The sequence below is a fragment of the Denticeps clupeoides genome, chromosome 3 (genome assembly GCF_900700375.1).
Source record: "Denticeps clupeoides chromosome 3, fDenClu1.1, whole genome shotgun sequence".
NCBI classification, from domain to species: domain Eukaryota; kingdom Metazoa; phylum Chordata; class Actinopteri; order Clupeiformes; family Denticipitidae; genus Denticeps; species Denticeps clupeoides.
This window is the reverse complement of record NC_041709.1, coordinates 31459445-31478217: the sequence shown is the minus strand read 5'-3', so window position 1 is coordinate 31478217 and position 18773 is coordinate 31459445. Positions and strand designations below refer to the sequence as shown.

Below are 18773 nucleotides of genomic sequence, written 5' to 3'. Positions count from 1 at the left end.
TCAACTACAGGCAACGGGATGTATTTTACAAACTGGCATCAGGTTAACAAGGGTTATGTTGAGTGGCAGGACAAAATGGGGAAAAAAAAAAATAAAAATAATAATAATAATAAATTTACATTGCAAATGTCAAAGGCCTTAATTCTTCCCCTCCGATTCTACATCTCTTCATTAACACATTCTACGCACTCTTGTCAGGGATCACTCTCTCACTCCGCTTTCGGCTTCATTCCAGGAATAGTAGCAACAATCCTGGGGAGGGGAGAGAGACAGAGAGACAGAAATAAAAACAATGAATGTAATAAAACTAAAAAAAAATAAAATAATAAATACTAATAATTGCCCAGGAAACAAACAGGTTTGCTTACTTTCCAAGTACATCTTTCACTTGTTTGCTCACTAGCCCATAGTAATGGTCAATCTGTGCCTGTTGGGTACAAAGCGTGAGAGTAAGAACCAGTCCAACAGCGGAACATTTAGAGACAAAACACAGTACGCGCCGCTTCTTATTGAAACTAATAAAACATAAATTAAAAAAAAAATGTATAAATTTCCAACAGGAGCACACACGCACACACACCTGGTGCTTCTCATAGATCACTGGCCAGCTGAACACTCCAATGAGACCTGGGAAAAAGAAATATGTGTATATATTAAAAAAACAAAAAAAAAAAAAAACGAAAGTGTGTCATATTTATCTCTGTTTGAATTTTATATGGATCCAGGCAGGGGTTCGAGGGTCCAGTTTAACTGGACAGCCCTTCAGTAAACATAAGAGCGTCTCAGTCAGCTATTCAGTTGCCAAAACTGAAACCTCAGCAAGACGCTTAACTGATCGAGTTAAACCTGTTGCAAATATAGAAAATATTTTCTGAATAAATACCCCCGGCCTAAAGGCTAAAAGTCTATTTCTATTCATTTCCATCAGGCATATTGTCTTTTGGTGACTTGTTGACCTGACAGAGCGGCTAACTGTAAAATTCTACGTTCTACCAAACAACTTACCCAAAATGAGCAGGGTCAGGCCATTAAACAAGGCGCCGATGTAGGTAAGGATCCACATAAGCACTGCAAACTGGGGGGGGGAGAAGGGGGAAAAAAATTGATACGATGTCTAAACATGGGATAATTCCCCAATTACATGACATGCGGACAAGTCCCCTTCCCAACCGATTGTGAATAATTAGTTTCACAGTAATGCACCACGGAGGAATGAAAAGGCGCATTAAAACTATTTTCTACACTGTTTTCAAACTCCACACGAAGGAGATCCTGATTCGTGGATGTAACAGGATACAAATGACGCGTGCTTTTGGGGCGCACGCATCACCCATGTCAGGAAACAGAACACCTGACTTCCTGTTGACCGGTACAAGGCAGACCAGAGCATCGTCGGCAGACCAGTGCCCGTGCGCTGCTATAGGAGGCGGCAGCTGGTTTTGAAAGCTCGAAAATGGTCACGTCCCCCCAGTGTAACTCTGTCCCCAAGCAGGAGGGGTCAAGGGTCGGAACCCCTAGCAGGCCACTATCTTTAGGGTGGTAGTCAGGGCTGTGGCTTGGAATTCTGGTCCGCCTCCGAGAGAACGTTGCTTACAACGTTTTGCCCATTTTGAGATTTTCCTGGCCGTGCCGTGTGATTGGCGGTAGAATTCCACTCACAAGAAGCAAGACAACGCAGCGCGTGGTGGCCAGAACCCGGAGCCCAATAAGTACCGTAACATCAAGCTGGTCAGTTTTACAAGCTGGCCACGAAACGCCCTGCAGCATAGAGCGAACGAACCACCGTGGAAGCTGGCACCCCTCACAGTGGGGGCATTGTTCAAAGTACGTGTGTTTACCAGGAGAAGAGGACATAAAAAAAAAAAAAAAAAAAAACTAAGTAATGGCAGTCGCACAAAAACGGAAGTGAAATTCCCCCACTTAACATTCACTGCCGTTTCCACACTCACCACGCGGACTCTTTCCAGGCGCATACCCGCCGGCTACCCTCCAAACCGCGCGGGTCATCCTGTTAACTACTTTTTATTACTGTGGCCGGAAATATGGAGCGCTGACGACACAGACTACAGATCCCATAATGCACTGCGCACAAACCGGGTGTCCTATGCACGGCGCGTCGGTCCCCCTGAAGCATATCGAGCTGCTTTACAACGCATCTGCCGTGGACGTGCAAGCTGCTCCTGTACAGTTTCGGCTGCGGTTTAAAGATCGCGTTCGGCCACGCAACCGAAGCAATGCACTCTGGGATCTGTAGTTTGTGCGTTGTTAGCGCTTCGTATCGCTGCGCCACAACAATGGATCTATATAAAGTGATCGAGCCCTTATTAAAAACGCGCCCCGTGCCATAAACGGCCTGAAGGTCAGACACCACGGAGATCGCCACGACAGGTCCTCACCTTCAGGGAGTCCACCAAGTCCTCCACCAGGAAGAGGCGCCGGAGCTCCTTCAGGCCGGCGTTCAGGCGCACCAGCGCCCCGTCGCCGTACTTGTGCACCAGCTCGGCAGGGATGGCGACGTCCCGGTCCAGGTACATCCTGCGGGGAAAAAAGCGCCGTCATTTTACCAAATTCGGCCATCAAACGGCACGCAACTTTGATATCATTCGTGTGCCGCAATAAAAACTAATTGCCGATTTTTTCAACAGGGACAGTCCCCCCCTGGGGTCCTGCTCAGGGACACGATGGCAGTAAGTGGGGGAGCAGGATTATTACCGGGCAAAAAGCTGGTCACGTCAAACGAGCGGATTTTTGCTGATGTTGCGAACTCCTTCCGTTCCGTGAACCGCGTCTCGTGGGGCTGCGCGTGTTGCTTCGGTATTCCGGCGCCTCGGCGGCCCAGACATCCCGAGTCTGAGGTGAAATGAGTTTTTTTTTCTGGCCACTCTGCCCCACTGAACCGATAACCGATATCCGTTTCCGGGACATTTTATTCCATTTTGCGGCCATCGGGGAGCCAAAACCTGAGCTGTCCACCGAGGTCGAGACGGATTTTATAGCGATCACCGACCGAGACCGTATAAACACACGCAGCGGGTTCAAAGGACACGACTTACAAGTGGAGGTCACCTGAAGGTCAACATGGAGTTCCGTAAAACAGGATCTCTCAGTCGCGATTAACCAATAGGAAGGCTCCCCGCCTAAATTCTTATTGGACAGTCCCGACTCCTGGCTTACGTAAACCCGGCCACGCGAGAAATCGTTGCGGAGACGTGCGAAGCCTCACTTGAAGGGATGGCCGTCCTCGGACTTCTGCACCGCCTGCAGGATGCCCTTGTATATCCTGAAGGAGATGGTGACGGACAGCAGGGCCAGGGCCACGTAGGAGCAGACGCTGATGATGCTGCACACCGACAGGGACAGCAGCAGGAAGAGGCTGGCCCCGAACACCACCCCCGTCCTCTGGATGTCACGCCAGTACAGGAGGTCCGCCACTGCAGGGGAGGAGAGGACAGGACTCAGCAACTGGAAAATTGCAATTATATTGACTCAGGGGCGTGCAAGGATCTCGTGACACGATGTGTTTTTTGCGGTTTTGCACAGCGCCATCTACAGGAGTGGGGGTTGTAGTCACGGGGTGCTTCTTACCTCTGCCAACCTTGCTAAAGAAAGCCGTCGACCGCGCTGGTTTTACATTTACAGCATTTACCAGACGCCCTGATCCAGAGCGACTTAGTCAGTAGTTACAGGGACAGTCCCCCCCTGGAGACGCTCAGGGTGTCTCTTGTCTTGCTCAGGGACACGACGGTAGTAAGTGGGATTTGTAGCTGGGTCTTCTGGTCCACAGGCGAGTGTGTTACCCACTAGGCTACTAGTCCACCCGCACGCTGGACTGAATTTGTATGCAAAAATAACAACATTTATTTCTTTTATAGCCCATAATCACATACAGTATGTCTCAAGTGGTACAACTGATAGTAAGTCGCTCTGGATAAGGGCGTCTGATAAATGCCGTAAATGTAAATGTCAATGGGCTTTGACAGGCCCTACAGTTGACACCCCCCACACTTGACCCTTCTGCACACAAAAAAAAACTCTAGGAGAGAGAAAAAAAGAAAGGAAGAAACGTTGGGAAGGAGTGATACAGAGAGGGACCCCCTTCCAGGGAAGAGTGAGCCTGCAAATGGTGTCAGTGCCGACATTTGGTGTCCCCGTATCGATACATCACCCCGTAAAATATTCCGGTGTTCAGCTGCATCGATATCTTCCTAATATTGACACGCGGATCACCGTTAGACGTTATTTTCACCTCTCTTGACAGGAGCTCGCTGTAAACGGTACGGAGATACCGTGGGCCAAACCACGCCGGCAGCAACCCTAGCCGACGACGGCGCGGCCTCTATAAATACAAGAGGTGGCGGGTGGGGGGACGTGCATCGGCCGGCGAGGTGACACCGCATAGCTGTCCCGGGGTCTTGCGTGTCAGGGACGGCCTCCTACGCGGTGCGCCCTAAAAATAATGCCATGTCCGCACGAAAAAAAAAAAAAAAAGAGCCCGGGGTGCGAACCGGCCATTTCCCCGGGAACGTACTCATCGGTTCACAGAACAAGAATCCACCTCATAACCAAGATTTATATATGAATACAGAAAACGCCCCACGACACAAAAAGCAGGGGGAGGTTTGATCAAGCAAGGTCAAGGCAGCCATGCTTGATAAAACATTAATAATTATTATAAAAACGTACAAACGTCACTGCAGCGTGCCCTTTAATTCTCTGCAGCATCGATAAGGTCGACACAGAAGTAAGCGCGGTACGTTACAGTAAACGCCACAAATTCAGAGTGAAGTTAGAAAACGACGGAAAGCGTGGCCGCGGTGTGAAGGGCGGCCCCCCGTCACCACGCTGGCGGCTACATCAGAAGTAAGGCTGCGGGCCGCGCCGCCGCTCCATTTCGGGATCGCGCCACAGACCGAACACGCCGCCCGGCTCTCGGCCGCAGCCCCGCGGCCTCCGGCTTCCACGCCGCTCGACGCGTCGCGCACACGGGGAGGAAGTCGAGTTAGTTTCGGTATAACCTTGTTTAGAGTCCATCTTGCTCCCGCAGGCGTGCAGCAGAGTGAACGCGATTCCCTGACAGATTCCACTTCCGGCGGGCTGGCGCTGCGCCCCTCCCCCACGCTTCAAAATAAAAGCCCCGCCCACCCGAGGCAAAAAAAAAAAAAAAAAAAAAAAAGGTCTTATGCACCAATACAAAACCAGTGGGGGGGGGGGGGGGGGGGGGGGGGGGGGAGTATAATAAACAATGCTAAAAAGAATAAATAATAACTAGAAGCCAAAATTCCAGGGGAAATTTTGATGGGTCTGTCCGGGCATTGGTCACAGCTGCAGGCATGGAATTTGTAAAATGGGGCTTCTTTACTGTGGTAAGTTTTATTTTACAAATCCGTTGTTTCTTTACGTTTGACGGTCTTCGCGTGGCGGTCTTTAACGTTCTTTAATGTTCTTTTTTGCCATTCTCAGCACAATAATAAATGGTCTGTCTTCCTGACAGACCCAACTATTTAAAAAAATCTGTAGGCTTTTGCTCATTCGTTAGTTTTCAGAGTTGGGAGAGACCACTTTCTTGAAAAAAATAAATAAATTAGTTAGTTCCACTACTGCCCAAAAACGTTTGCACATGTTTGCAATGTTTTCAACGTTTGACAAAACTGCTCAGTTTTTTACTTTCTACCAAAGCGTCATGATGCTCCCCCCCCAAGCCTGTGCAACAACCATTGCAACATTTCACAACCAAATGACGCATGGTCAAACATATAATGCCAATAAAACAAGACATTTTAAGGATTGCAAGCAGAATGCAGCGTTCTCCTGTAACCTGCAAAACGAAAAGAGAAATCCTTGCGGGACAGATGCCAATAACAGGCGCTAGCTAAGCACTGTAAGCGTGCCAGTGCAGTCACGCGCTTGGAAATGAAGACTTTGGCAAGCTGCTCACTGAGACTAGAACTTTCCAATCCATGCGCGCAAGCCTATAAAAACACGCCGGAAAAAAATAAAAAAATAAATCTAAATAAGCTGCACAGAGGCAAAGTACCATTCAAAGTATATGGGCTGAATTATATACCCTGTTCTTTCCAGGGTTTGGGGTCCATCGCTTCCGTTTCCCCAACAGCGTCTGGAAGGCTACAACACTGCAATTTCCTTAGATTAGTTATGCATTCCAAGGTAGATTCCAGCTGCGAAGGTGGGATGAGCCTCTTGTCGGCCCACAGAGGAGGCGGCGGTGGTGTGGGTGGGTGCGAGGTCTCCCTGAGGTGGAGTGTTTCAGCTCACCAGTCCCGGCGTGCCCCACCGCGGCACCATGCAGTCAGCTGACCAGACACCTGAGCCAGAGCAGCGCACTGACATTAAAACCCCCGGCCCAAATCAATCCAGACGCCAGCTCACAACAGAGCGCGCCGTCTGCACTTAGTCCAGCATTCGGAGGTTTACTTTGCGCCATAGACTCGAAGATGCAGTCACTTCATAATTAAGTTATCTTAATTATAAAAAAATCTGACTGCGATATTATTTTACATTAATACGAGTTCCTCAAGCCTGTCAATAGTCCTGCAGTGGCTAGAAATGGCGATATGTATAAAAAGTGCTTTGATCATTGTGCTTCACTGTTCAGAGAGTGGCAGCTCAAACAGTCGGATCTGGAGTTTGTCCCCTTATGACGTCATATGGGGAGAGGTTACCTCCCGTTTCTCATGCTTTTTCCACAGAGAATTTTCCACCGCTCTCCTGAAACATTCTCTCCACCGACCGTCACGGCTTCCAAACATGCAAAGAATTGCAGTTGCTCAGTGATTGGGCGTAAAAATTAGTTCCGTCATGCGAGACTCTGAAGAACCAGCGGGTTCATTTCATTTTTATCTGTAAAAATGCCGACAACTTTCTGACTGCGCCAAACATTGTGTTGACGTCGTTTTCGCGAATGCCCGCTCGCTTCTATAGGCCGCTCTCCTCCTTGTCCCACATTTAAACCGAAACGGCGCGTCCTGGGGAAATCTCATTGTGGGACTGGTGCAAAGGGGCTGTAATCGGGGCAGTGGTGGTCTGGCAGTTGAAAAAGCGGACCCGTAATCAGAAGGTTGCCAAGGTCCACTGGGCAAAGCACAGTCCCCACACACTGCTGCCCCGGACGCCTGTCATGGCTCACTAATGGTTACAAGGGGAGGACACATTTCACTGCGTGCACTGAGGGCTGTGCTGTGCTGGTTTTTAATTCTGCACCAAGGATGAATTTTGGAAAGAGACTTCAGATACAGAATTAAAGTGAAAGTGATTGTCATTGTGAAACACTGCAGCACAGCACACGGTGACAAAATGTGTCCTCTGCTTTTAACCCATATTACATAACATACGTAACATACTACAAAAATGTACACATATTTAAAATGAATAAAAAATAAAAAATAAATTTTTTAGTCATTGCGCTTCGAGGTCCTGACCACCAGATGGCGCTACGCTGCAACATTAAAACCACGTGGCGCAGAACCTCGCACAGGCTCTTCACCAGAGCTCCACTGCAGCCTGGACCGACATAACACCAACATCAGCGCACGTCGCGGGGAAAATAAGCAGATCAACTCTGATTTAGAGAACTGGGTTAAAAAAAAAAAAAAAAAAAAAAAAAAAGGAAGAGAGAGAGGATGTCTAACGTGGTGATGAAGAACTGATGAAGAAATGTCAGGCCCTCTGCCCCCCAAAACTACTTCCTGAGCCGAAACGATCGAATTTTTACTTTCCCATTCGGAGTAAAAGCTCAATCGACTCACTGACAGACACACTTCAGGAGGAAGAGAGATTAAAAGAACGGAATATAGAGAACAAATAATAAAAAAAAAAAACTCACAAACTCCCGATGATGTCGCGGCCGTCGATTCTCCGTGTCCCGGTTTGACTGCGGCGGGCGGCGGGTTCGAGGACGCCTCGGAGCCGGAGTCCACGCCGGGCGCGTCGGGGCGCCGCAGCGTGGATCTGTGTCGCTCGATGGCGTCCCTCGCCCCGCCGGCCAGGTCCAGAATGTCGTCGTCGTCCTGGGGGGCGTCCTGCGCCTCCGCCTCCCGGTTCTCCAGGAGGTACTTCGCGACGTCGTCGAACAGCTGAGGGTTCTGGGGTTCGGCGGGGCTCCCGAACTCCGAGTCCAGCAGCTCATCCACGGACGGCGTGGTGGAACTCACTCCCGTCCGGTCCTCCATGCTTCTCTGTGGCCGCCCTTAAAAAAATATATATAATTTTAATAATTTGTATCTCCGGTACAAACAAAAAAAAAAAAGTTGCGAGAGGGCCGGACCGGCGCAGTTTGGATTAAAAAGTGACCGCAGATAAACGCGCCAGCCTGCGGAGACGTCGCTGTTCTTTTGAGGACCTCTGATTGGCTCTCGCCCTCGCCCGACGTCACGGACCACGCCCACCCCGCCTTCGTGGGGCGCGCTCCTCGGAAGACGAGAAAAGGAGAAGTTGCACGAGTGCGGAAGCTGGTGCCGTAGTTGTGCAATTAAAAAAAAAATCGAAAATAGTTTTCTAAAAGCTCGTCAACCCTATTAAAAGCTGAAATATTATAATAATGGGGAAAACAAAGACATAGGGTTCAGACTGTACAAAGCCCAGGGGCACAAATTAGGTGAAAGGTCACGGAATGAGGGGCTACACTCACCTGAGTTGGGTCAGCACATCCCTCCTTTGACCTTACTAAGTTTTTTAATAATCACAGAAAAGAAATGAATAGCATCTCACAGACAGTAGCAGCTAATTGTGTCTTAAAAAAAACTTTTAAGCATGACATTTTTTTTAATCACCCAGCCAATTAATTTGTGAATTTATGATGAGACAAGGACATTTGCTCTAGGAAGTCCTGGGTGCTGGAGTTGGTGATTACTTTAATGACGTGGATGCAGTGAAAAAAAAACATTGTGTAGGGTGGTAGTAGCCTAGTGGGTAACACTCTCGCCTATGAACCAGAAGAACCAGGTTCAAACCCCACTTACTTCCATCGTGTCCCTGAGCAAGACACTTAACCCTGAGTGTCTCCAGGGGTGGACTGTCCCTGTAACTACTGATTGTAAGTCGCTCTGGATAAGGGCGTCTGATAAATACTGTAAATGTGTTTAGCTCCAGTCCTGGAGAGCGGCCGTCAGATTTTGGCTTTTATAAGTGGGTTAAATGCAGAGGATAAATTTCACTGTGTGCACCGTGTGCTGTGCTGCTGTGTATCTCATGTGACAATCACTTCACTTTACTTTACTTTATTTCCAGGTCTGAAAGTGGCGCGAGCTGGTGAAGTACCTGACTGACACACCTGAATATCTGTGTCCGTTATAATGTGCTCATTGTCGGAGATGTGCCGGACGGCGCAGGCCATCCCCCCACCGCAGAGACACTGGAGTCCCCATTGTTCGGCAGGTCACCAGTGAACAAAGCATCAGACTGGTTCTGCGGGTCCTTTGTACTCACAGCCGGCAGCAGACAGATTGGCTAGACTTTGGACTGGACATTGATTTTTGAAATGCACCCAGTCTTCACTGGGTCAAAAGTTAAAAATTGAGCAAAAAAAAGTGAAAGGCAAGAGGTCACAATCTGCCCCTGTACAGACAGGCAGTGACAAAATGCTGATCTCATTCAGAACCTGATATTGTTTATACGTGCAAACGTCCAAGTGATCTGAACCCAGGAACAGGATCTTCCACATAACTGCAACAGTTGTCAGGCTTTCCGCGCAGCCTGGCAAGCCGGAAGGTTCAAGGTTTTACTCGCACTTTTTTTTTTTTTTTTTTTTTTTTTTAAGACGTCTGCAATATCCACAAACTGATGACCGCAGGACACACAGGCTGATTCAGCAGCCAAGTTTGGTAGGCCGAGAAAAAAAAAAAAAAGTTCTGCATTTTCTTCCCCAGCAGGTCTGGAGACGGGCCCAAGCAACCCACATGCTGCATCTTAAGGAGCAATGACCTAATCAGAAACTGAAGTGATTGTCACACAGCAGCACAGCACACGGTGCACACAGTGAAATTTGTCCTCTGCATTTAACCCATCACCCTGAGTGAGCAGTGGGCAGCCATGACAGGCGCCTGGGGAGCAGTGTGTGGGGACGGTGCTTTGCTCAGTGGCACCTCAGTGGCACCTCGGCGGATCAGGATTCAAACCTTCTGATTACAGGGCCGCTTCCCTAACAGCTAGGCCACCACTGCCCCTCAGTCAGACCTGTCATTAGGAATCTGTCCATCCTTTAGCATCCATGGTGACATGATGGCAGAGGTGCAAAGTTATGAATTGCATTTAATTACATCACATTACTGTAACCTAGTCGTTTTTGCAAGTACTGTACGTGGGCAGAACGCAACACAACAACCAATGAAAAGTTATCGGTGGATTCTTTATTCTGTTATTCTGCTACTTGTGCTTGAATCTTTAGTTTTAATGTTACAACAAATTCACAATTAGTTTGACACAAATTACAACTTGACTGCTGTTAGAGAATGTTGCCCAGATAATTAGCATCAGCTTTCCAATGCTGAGTGTCTGGGGCGGTGGTGGCCTAGCGGTTAAGGAAGCGGCCCCGTAATCAGAAGGTTGCCAGTTCGAATCCCGATCTGCTGAGCAAAGCAAAGAGGACAAATTTCACTGTGTGCACCATGTGCTGTGCTGCTGTGTATTACAAGTGACAATCACTTCACTTTATGTATACTAAACCTTGTACAGCTTCCACATGCAGCCTGAAAGTAAGTAGGGTGGTAGTAGCCTAGTGGGTAACACACTCGCCTATGAACCAGAAGACCCGGGTTCGAATCCAACTTACTACCATTGTGTCCCTGAGCAAGACACTTAACCCTGAGTTGCTCCAGGGAGACTGTTCCTGTAACTACTGATTGTAAGTCGCTCTGGATAAGGGCGTCTGATAAATGCTGTAAATGTAAATGTAGAATATCCTATACAGCACATCCAGATACTATTCACAGCAAATTCGTTTTTCCACATTTTGTTATTCCAAAATGGATTAAATGCATTTTTTCTTCACATTTCAACCCCATATTGACAACGTGGAAAAAAAGTTTACTTGAGGTTTTGGCAAGTTTATTAAAAATATGTATTCGCTGCCTTTGCTCAATACTTTGCTGAAATGCCTTTGGCACCAGTTACAGCCTCAAGTCTTTTAAGGCACACCTATCCTTAGCCAGTTTGGCCCATTCCTCCATTCCTGCAGCACCTCTGAAAGATGGTAAGAATTGGTGCACAGCCATTTTAAAACCTCTCCAGAGACGTTCAATTGGATTCAAGTCTGGGCTCTGGCTGGGCCAATCAAGGACACTCTGAAGCCACTCCTTTTCATCCAGGATGTCTCTGTACTTTGCTGCAGTCATCTTTCCCTCTATCCTGACTAGTCTCCGAGTTCCTGCAGCTGAAAAACATCCCCACAGCATGATGCTGCCACCACCATGCTTTACTGTAGGGATGGTATTGGCCCGGTGATAAGCGGTGCCTGGTTTCCTCCAAATGTGACGCCTGGCATTCACACCAAAGACCAGGGAGATTTGTGCCTCAAGATAATCCTGTCTTGTAGGTCTACAGACAATTCCTTTGACTTCTTGCTTGGTTTGTGTTCTGACATGAACTGTCAACTGTGGGACCGTGTATAGACAGCCATGTGCCTTTCCGAATCATGTAAAATCAAGTGCAACTAAGTTGCAAAAACATCTCAAGGATGATCAGGAGACACAGGAGGGACCTGAGCTCAATTCTGAGTTTCATGGCAAAGGCTGTGAATAGTTATGTACCTGTTTTTTCTAGGTTTTTTATTTTAAACAAATTTGCCAAAACTTAAATGCATTTTTTTTCACTTTGTCATTATGGGGTGTTGTGTGTAGAAAAAATGAGGAAAACATTTAATTTAATCAATTTTGGAAAAGGGTTGCAAAATAACGTTTTATTTCATTTCTTATATCATCACTCGGTGTGCTCATTTGTCAGTAAAAACTGCCAATATACAACTGTTTGCTATTGAAAGAACAAAAAGAACAGTTTGTTAATAGGGAATTTTTGATGGGTAATTGATTTTGGCTTTATTTTCTCTTTTTATTGTAATGTTTGAGTTGGACCATACAATTTAGAATTTGGTACTTTTGTGGCCAACTGTGCTTAAAATTGTATTATGGGCCGGTTTGAACATAGTTTGCACATTATATCGCCTAAATGTTTAATAAAAACTATTAGTGCTGTGGAAAGTAACTAAGTAACTTCCTGTGGTACACTTAACTTGTTCCAGAACAGTCTTCCTGAAGACAGCGGTGCATCAAAATAGGCTATTCATGGGTCGTTGGCCCACAATTCCAAGCTTCGGCCAAGCTGGTCGAACAACCAGTTTTATGTACTACTAACCCGGAAACTGGGATTGACCGTGGACACGTCTACAGCTACTGATCCTGTAATCATTGAGTAAAGTCATGAAAAGTGTGACATGGTAAACAGAACCTTATTGATCGGTTGCCATGGTTTCCAAACGCTCAGCAGATTTAATATCTTGCCAATATCTGGTAGATTTATTTAAAAAGTACAGCGGAGTATAGATTTGATGCTTTTTAGTGGGGGGAGGGGTCGAAAGGCAAAATTTCTGTGTAGAAACCGACATGACCGGTCTATCCAAGCTTTACTGTGTCTGGGCCTCAGAGCAGTAACTTAATCGCCTAATCCCGTCCCATAAACGGTTCTAATCAGATGTATTCTAACGGAGCACGGACATCTGTTCCCGTTTGCAATCTGTCAGCTAGTGCATTCCACTGCCGTGGTGCAAAGTGAGCGAGTGAGACACCAAACCACAGTGATATGTGCCTGCTTGATATTCTTGACAGCCGCCCGCAGGTTGCATACGTGCATTTGAATTGTGTGCGTTTTTTAAAATTAGGAATAAGGGAAGGATGGAACGGAATCAAGATAGTTTGTGGTCGATGTTATCACTGAAAAAAACTATTTCGAAATATGAAGGCATGTCCGGGCCCGGTTAGAAGTAGCATAACAAGCTGTTTTAGAGTGGGTGTAGTGACGAGAAAAACACAAATATCGAGTTTGTTGGGTGATTTTTGTGATAAACATGACAGATTTTGTGGCCTGTTTACTCAAAATGTGCACAAAACTTTGTGATTTTTTCCCCCCTTGGTAAACCCCATCCAAGGTCTACATACGCCTAGTAAGACACCAAATGAGCGGGAGTGAAGAAAATTGACTGGCAGACAGATATATCGTGCGAATCACATTCCCTGCTAGCTCGCGAGAATTTCTCGGCCTCAAACAGACGACTGGGTCACCCTAAATGTGCCTGGCCATTATTGACAGCAGCCTTGTCCTGCATGGGAAATACTGCCACCTGTAGGTGTTTCGTAGAACAAAAAAACAAACGAAAAGCGGGACCGTATGGTATCAAATGTCTGTCAAATCCCTGAGCTCACTAAGCACACCTGCATTCCTCAGGGTTCCACCCACATTCCGATGCAACCTTCAAAGCCCAGACTCTCCTTTTCATTGCGCGAGGCGAGGGTGAATGGCACCAATTCATGTCGGCCATGGCCGCTTGCTTTGAAACCGAGCGGAAGGCCGGAATATGCTGACACAGGCGCGGCGTTTCGTAAACGCTCCACTCTCTCTCCCGCAGTTGTGGTCTGGCTTCCGATTCCTCACCACATTCGTCACAGGATGACACAGGCCTGTGGCTCGCGGCGCCACCGCCCTGCCCTCGCCCTGCCCTGCTTTGGTTTCCCTCTACTGGGGAGACCGGTAGATGGTGGAATGAAGTATGTGCTTCGCTTTTTTCGCACCTCCTATTTGTTCGGTTCGAGTCTGTGCGACAGCGCCTCTCTGTTGCTATAGGTTACATCACAAACATTATGTAACGTCCTTCACTAAACAGTGTGAGGGACTTGTGCTTGTCTAGATGAATGGAAGGGTGGTCAGAACAGGGGCAGCTCACCCTAAAGCTGCCAAGAAGAGCGTAACTTGCATAAGATTAACCCGCAGTCAGGTGGCCTGCTGGAACCGGTCCGGAGCGTCCGGACAACACTGAGCCTTCAGCAGGACTCACATATGACTGGCTGGCTGTGTTGCCAGACTGAGCCTGTTCTGGTACCACCAGGCGCTGGGGGCCCTGCGGATTTGGCACACCAGCGCCCTCTGCTGCTGTTCCCTGTGTATGAAAGTAGTATACACACACTGCTCAAAAAAATGTCAGGAATACTTTAATTTGCACATCAGATCTCAAACACTCATGCTGTGGATATGGAATGGGTATTGTATTAGGAACGTAGGAACATGGGTGTTAGGAAGGATGGCACATAATTTGATGTAAATAAAAAGGATCAGCTGACAGAGGACTTAATTCAAAGTCACCAAGATATTTGAAGTAAAAAATTGAGGCAGCAGACTAGTCCAATGTTTTGCCCACTAGGCTACTACCACCTGGACCAAATGGGAAGTAGAAAATGCGCCGGTGGTGGCCTAGTGAGAAAGGAAACAGACTTATAATCAGAAGGTTGCCGGTTCGAATCCTGAGCCGCCAAGGTGGCGAAGAAAGCACCGTGCCCTGTCACTAAGATGGTGGGTTAGATGCAGAGGACACATTTCGTTGTGTTTCTCAATGACAATCACTGCACAAAAATGCTGCTTCTCATTTCTAAACATGATCTGATAGTGGGGGACAGATGTGTCCCTTGAAATCAAATCTGATGTTTTCTATGGTGCCGCTTAAAGCCTTTAACAATCTTTTCCAGGGACATTATGTCAACACAACCACCCTGAAAGATTTGTGTATAAATGATGGAAGTTTATTTTCTACAGCCAGAACCTCCAATATGGAACTGAGAATCAACAGCAGGTCAGGTTTCGCTAGTATTGGTATCACCACATGTACAAATAGATCCCAGGTGACAGCCAAACTTTGTCCCTTTCTGTCACTGTTGTGAACTCCAAATACTATTCAAACAATCAACCAAGCACAACCAACATCCACCATTAGCTTATCAGCAAGCAAGTTATTATTCAGGATGTACAAATGAAATCTGTTAAGACTACTTCCTTCTGCCGACAACTGACAGAATTATGTAATCACGAGTCTTTGCAAACATATTTTGATTGGAATATATACATTTATACACAAGTTTTTATTGATGCTGTCATGTGTGGGATTAGCATCACAGTATTCATGATGTTTTACATACATTTGTGCCAATAGAACTGCCACCTCAGTAAAGTTAGCAGTGAGTTTTGTATTCTTGTTGGTTTTTCAATAGCTGCAGCTGAACACCTGAACATGCTAAATAATTCAGCTGCTTCGCTAGCTAAGATCTTGGCTGTATACAACATTTCAAAATAAAAGTTCCTAATGGAAAGACAGATAATTATTTAATTTACAGCTTAGGGACAAACTACAAGTGTATATTTTGTATATGTACACCATGCACTTTCACACCTGTGAAAGCTGTAGATGATAGGGTAACGGTAAGGTTTGTGGTTAGGTTTGTGGTTTTATTTTGAAACGTGACATACTGTCAAACGCGCGGCGAACAGCTGTATTATTTCGCATTTTCACAATTTATCGGCTGCAGTATTTAAAAAGCCAACTTGTGTGTGTAAGTTCACAGACATGCTTGTGTTACAGATCCCAGCGCCCCGGGACTGTGACAGATTTAAGAAAATGTATTTGTGTCTGCGGTTTCTGTATTTAACAGAGAAAGCACAGGCAGGAATCGTTAGTGTCGTTCGCTCGTGCATGCATTTCTTTATCTAAAAAAAAAAATAGATTTTACACTCAACTTTACAAACAATTTACATACACTCACTTCCTGAATTACATTAAGTTTTCAGTCTTCTCACATGTTAATCTCAACAGAAATACACATTCGAACATTACATTCGTTCAATATCTGCTATCACTTTTACAGAATCAACCCACATACTTGTGCTTTCAGCCCATTGAACAACCATTTTCATAATAGTACAAACCAGTATTACTTAACATAAATGCAATAATTACTTTCAAAAACACCTTGAACAGAATCTTTCCAGTATTTTCCCATCCCACAGCACATCAGTGGTCTTAACATATGTACACATACACATAAATAATACACTCAATCTACCTGGCAGTAGTAGCATGAACAAAGCAGCGCGCATGGCGCGGCCACCATTTCACTGAATTACACGTGTCTTACACTTTTACTCCGAACCATGTGATACCTGTCGCGTTTTCCAACAGCTCTTATGAGAAATTTCTATATTATACCTAGTGGGTGTATTTAGAAATAGTGGTGCACTATACTAACCTGTATTTAACAGAGAAAACACAGGCAGGAATCATTAGTGTCGTTCGCTCGTGCAGGCATTTCTTTATCTAAAGAAAATACCGCTAGAGTTAACGCCAATTCCCCCTTCCAGCGATAGCGCCCCCTGGTGGTAAGACCGAATTCTTCCCTGAGTGTGTTCCTGGATATGGGATAAAATACAAGAAACTAAACACCTAATTCTGACCAAACTTTTGAGCGCGTCATACTTGACTTTGTGCAGCTTAATGATGAAGTTGTCAGTGGAAAAAGGATGAAGTACATCCTAAAGAAGCACAATGTCCATATTGGTGAAATGAAAGTGAAGTGATCATCATTCTGAAACACAGCACAGCACACGGTGACAAAACAAAATGTGTTCTCTGCTTTTAACCATCACCCTTGGTGAGCAATGGGCAGCCATGACATGCGCCCGGGGAGCAGTGTGTGGGTACGGTGCTTTGCTCAGTGGCACCTCAGTGGCACCTTGGCGGATCGGAATTCAAACCGGGTTGTTTCCTTACCTGCTAGGCCACCACTGCCCAAAATCCTAATCATTTTGGTTATTGTATAACCACCGCATAACCAATGCATTTCGAATGAAATTATTACAAGGTGCTTTAAGTGCATAGTATGGTGTAGGAATTACAAGTTTTTTTTTATGTGCCTCACACTTTTTAAGGGACCAAAGTAATTGGACAAATTAAAAATCATAATTCAAACTTTCACTTTTTAATAGTTCACAGCCTGAAATCTTGAATGCATACACATGAAATACCTGCTCAGTCGGATTCAGGGCAGGTGATTGACTTGGCCATCGTATAACATTCCACTTCTTTGTCTGAAAAGAATGGTCTAAAGGGCAAAAAAGTACAATTGTGTGTTTAAGTCCCAAAATTCATGGACATGACCTACATTTGTATATCATTCTACTTGTCTTTTCATTTTTAGGTAATTCATCTGTACTGGTGGCTTTTTTCCAACTATTCTTTAGTAGCTTTGCAATGCATTGCACATTTGACGTGGAAGGTTCTGATGCGAATCGCTGCTGCTCGTCGCATGTATCCGTTTTTTTAACCCAAGGGTGAGCAGCGATCATTTTGATGCTCGGTCGCAACTAGTGCTCATATTGTAGGATGAAGGACAAAAATGTCTGTAATTTATTTCTGTCATCTGAAAGAAATAAATATTTGGGAAGATGCAAGGGTTTTTCCTGCATCTGTTGTAGCAAACGGATACTCTACTCGTTATAAGGCTTATTTCCTGTGATCATATAATACAGGATTACACCCAAGCTCCATACATCAGCCTTCTTTGGGTCATATGGCTACCTCCTCAGAATCTCCGGGGCTAAATAACTCAGAGTTCCCAAGTACGTGGAGCTCAGTTGGTGCTCCTATGCGCAAATTTTTCCAAAGTTAAAGTCAGCTATTTTGATCTGGCCACTAGCAGTGATAAGTATATTGTCACATTTCAGGTCTCTGTGGACGATATTGTTGAGGTGCAGATAGCTGAGAGCTTTTACCATCTGACGGAACATAACCTGGGACTGGTCCACAGGAATATAGACTGACGTCTTGATTTCGTCAAGCAAGGATCTCTCCGCAGCTTCCATGACTATGCACTGAAAGCAGTCAGGTGAGTCGAAGGTCTCGTACAAGTGAATTATATTGTTGTGGTTTGTCAAATGCAATATCATCTATTCTCTGTGCAGATATTTATCTGCATGTTTTTGCTCCACCTACTTTATGTCGACTATCTTCAAAGCCATATTCGCTTTGTGTCTTTTTGAGTAAACCAGCAGAACGTCGCTAAAAGACCCCTTACCTAGTATTTTGATAAGATCGTAACCCTTTTCCGTTATAACATTTCGAAGAACTGTTGACTGAATAATTAATGAATCAGGTTGAAGAACTCTTGAAATTCCTTTGTTTCTTTTCCCCATGTAAAAGTCTTTCTCCGAATGACATATAAATAATGTGGGTCTTCAGACTCACGTAGTAAAGAACTTCCAGCCGTCTCCTTTAAAGGACTTTAACAGTTCTTTAACAGTCATAATTTATATAAAGTTTTGGGTACTGGCAGTGGGCGGGGCCTGCGTCAGAGCTGGGGGTGGAGCTAGTTTAACTGAGTGGGGAGGTGAGAACTCCTGTCCTGGATCTCGGTACTTCAGGCTGACTCCTTTCCTCCTCCTTAATGACATTAATTTATGTAACAGGAAATATAATGTTTTCGGTAGTGGCAGTGGGCGGGGCCTGTGTCAGAGCTGGAGGTGGAGCTGGTTTAACTGAGAGGGGAGGTGAGAACTCCTGTCCTAGATCTCGGTACTTCAGGTTGACTCCTTTCCTCCTCCTTAATGAGCATAATTTATGGCAATGGGCGGGGCCTGCGCCAGAGCTTGGGGTGTAGCTAGTTAACTGAGTGGTTAGGTCGTTACGTCCTGGTCTATGTCAGGAACGTGAACAATAAGAAAGACGGAGGGAAACG

The 18773-nt window shown here is 45.9% G+C and overlaps 1 protein-coding gene across 3 annotated transcripts in view; it reads right to left on the bottom strand.

Annotated features, from left to right (window-relative positions):
* The window catches only part of rtn4a (reticulon 4a), an 8957-nt gene extending 570 nt beyond the window's left edge, over positions 1–8387 (bottom strand). Inside the window, exons 1-8 of one of the 3 annotated variants that reach the window (XM_028972449.1) lie at positions 8282–8387; positions 7841–8203; positions 3224–3431; positions 2397–2535; positions 1006–1075; positions 581–627; positions 369–427; positions 1–252 (exon numbers count right to left, since the gene is read on the bottom strand). The exon at positions 1–252 is cut by the window's left edge and continues 570 nt beyond it. In XM_028972449.1, the coding sequence (XP_028828282.1) occupies positions 210–252; positions 369–427; positions 581–627; positions 1006–1075; positions 2397–2535; positions 3224–3431; positions 7841–8186 (912 nt within the window). In that variant the 5' untranslated portion in view covers positions 8187–8203; positions 8282–8387 and the 3' untranslated portion in view covers positions 1–209. Of the gene's footprint in view, positions 253–368; positions 428–580; positions 628–1005; positions 1076–2396; positions 2536–3223; positions 3432–5015; positions 5103–6064; positions 6280–7840; positions 8204–8281 lie in introns of those variants that run through there. The other 2 variants (XM_028972450.1, XM_028972451.1) reach the window with 2 other exon arrangements.
* Between the last annotated feature and the right edge of the window lie 10386 nt (positions 8388–18773).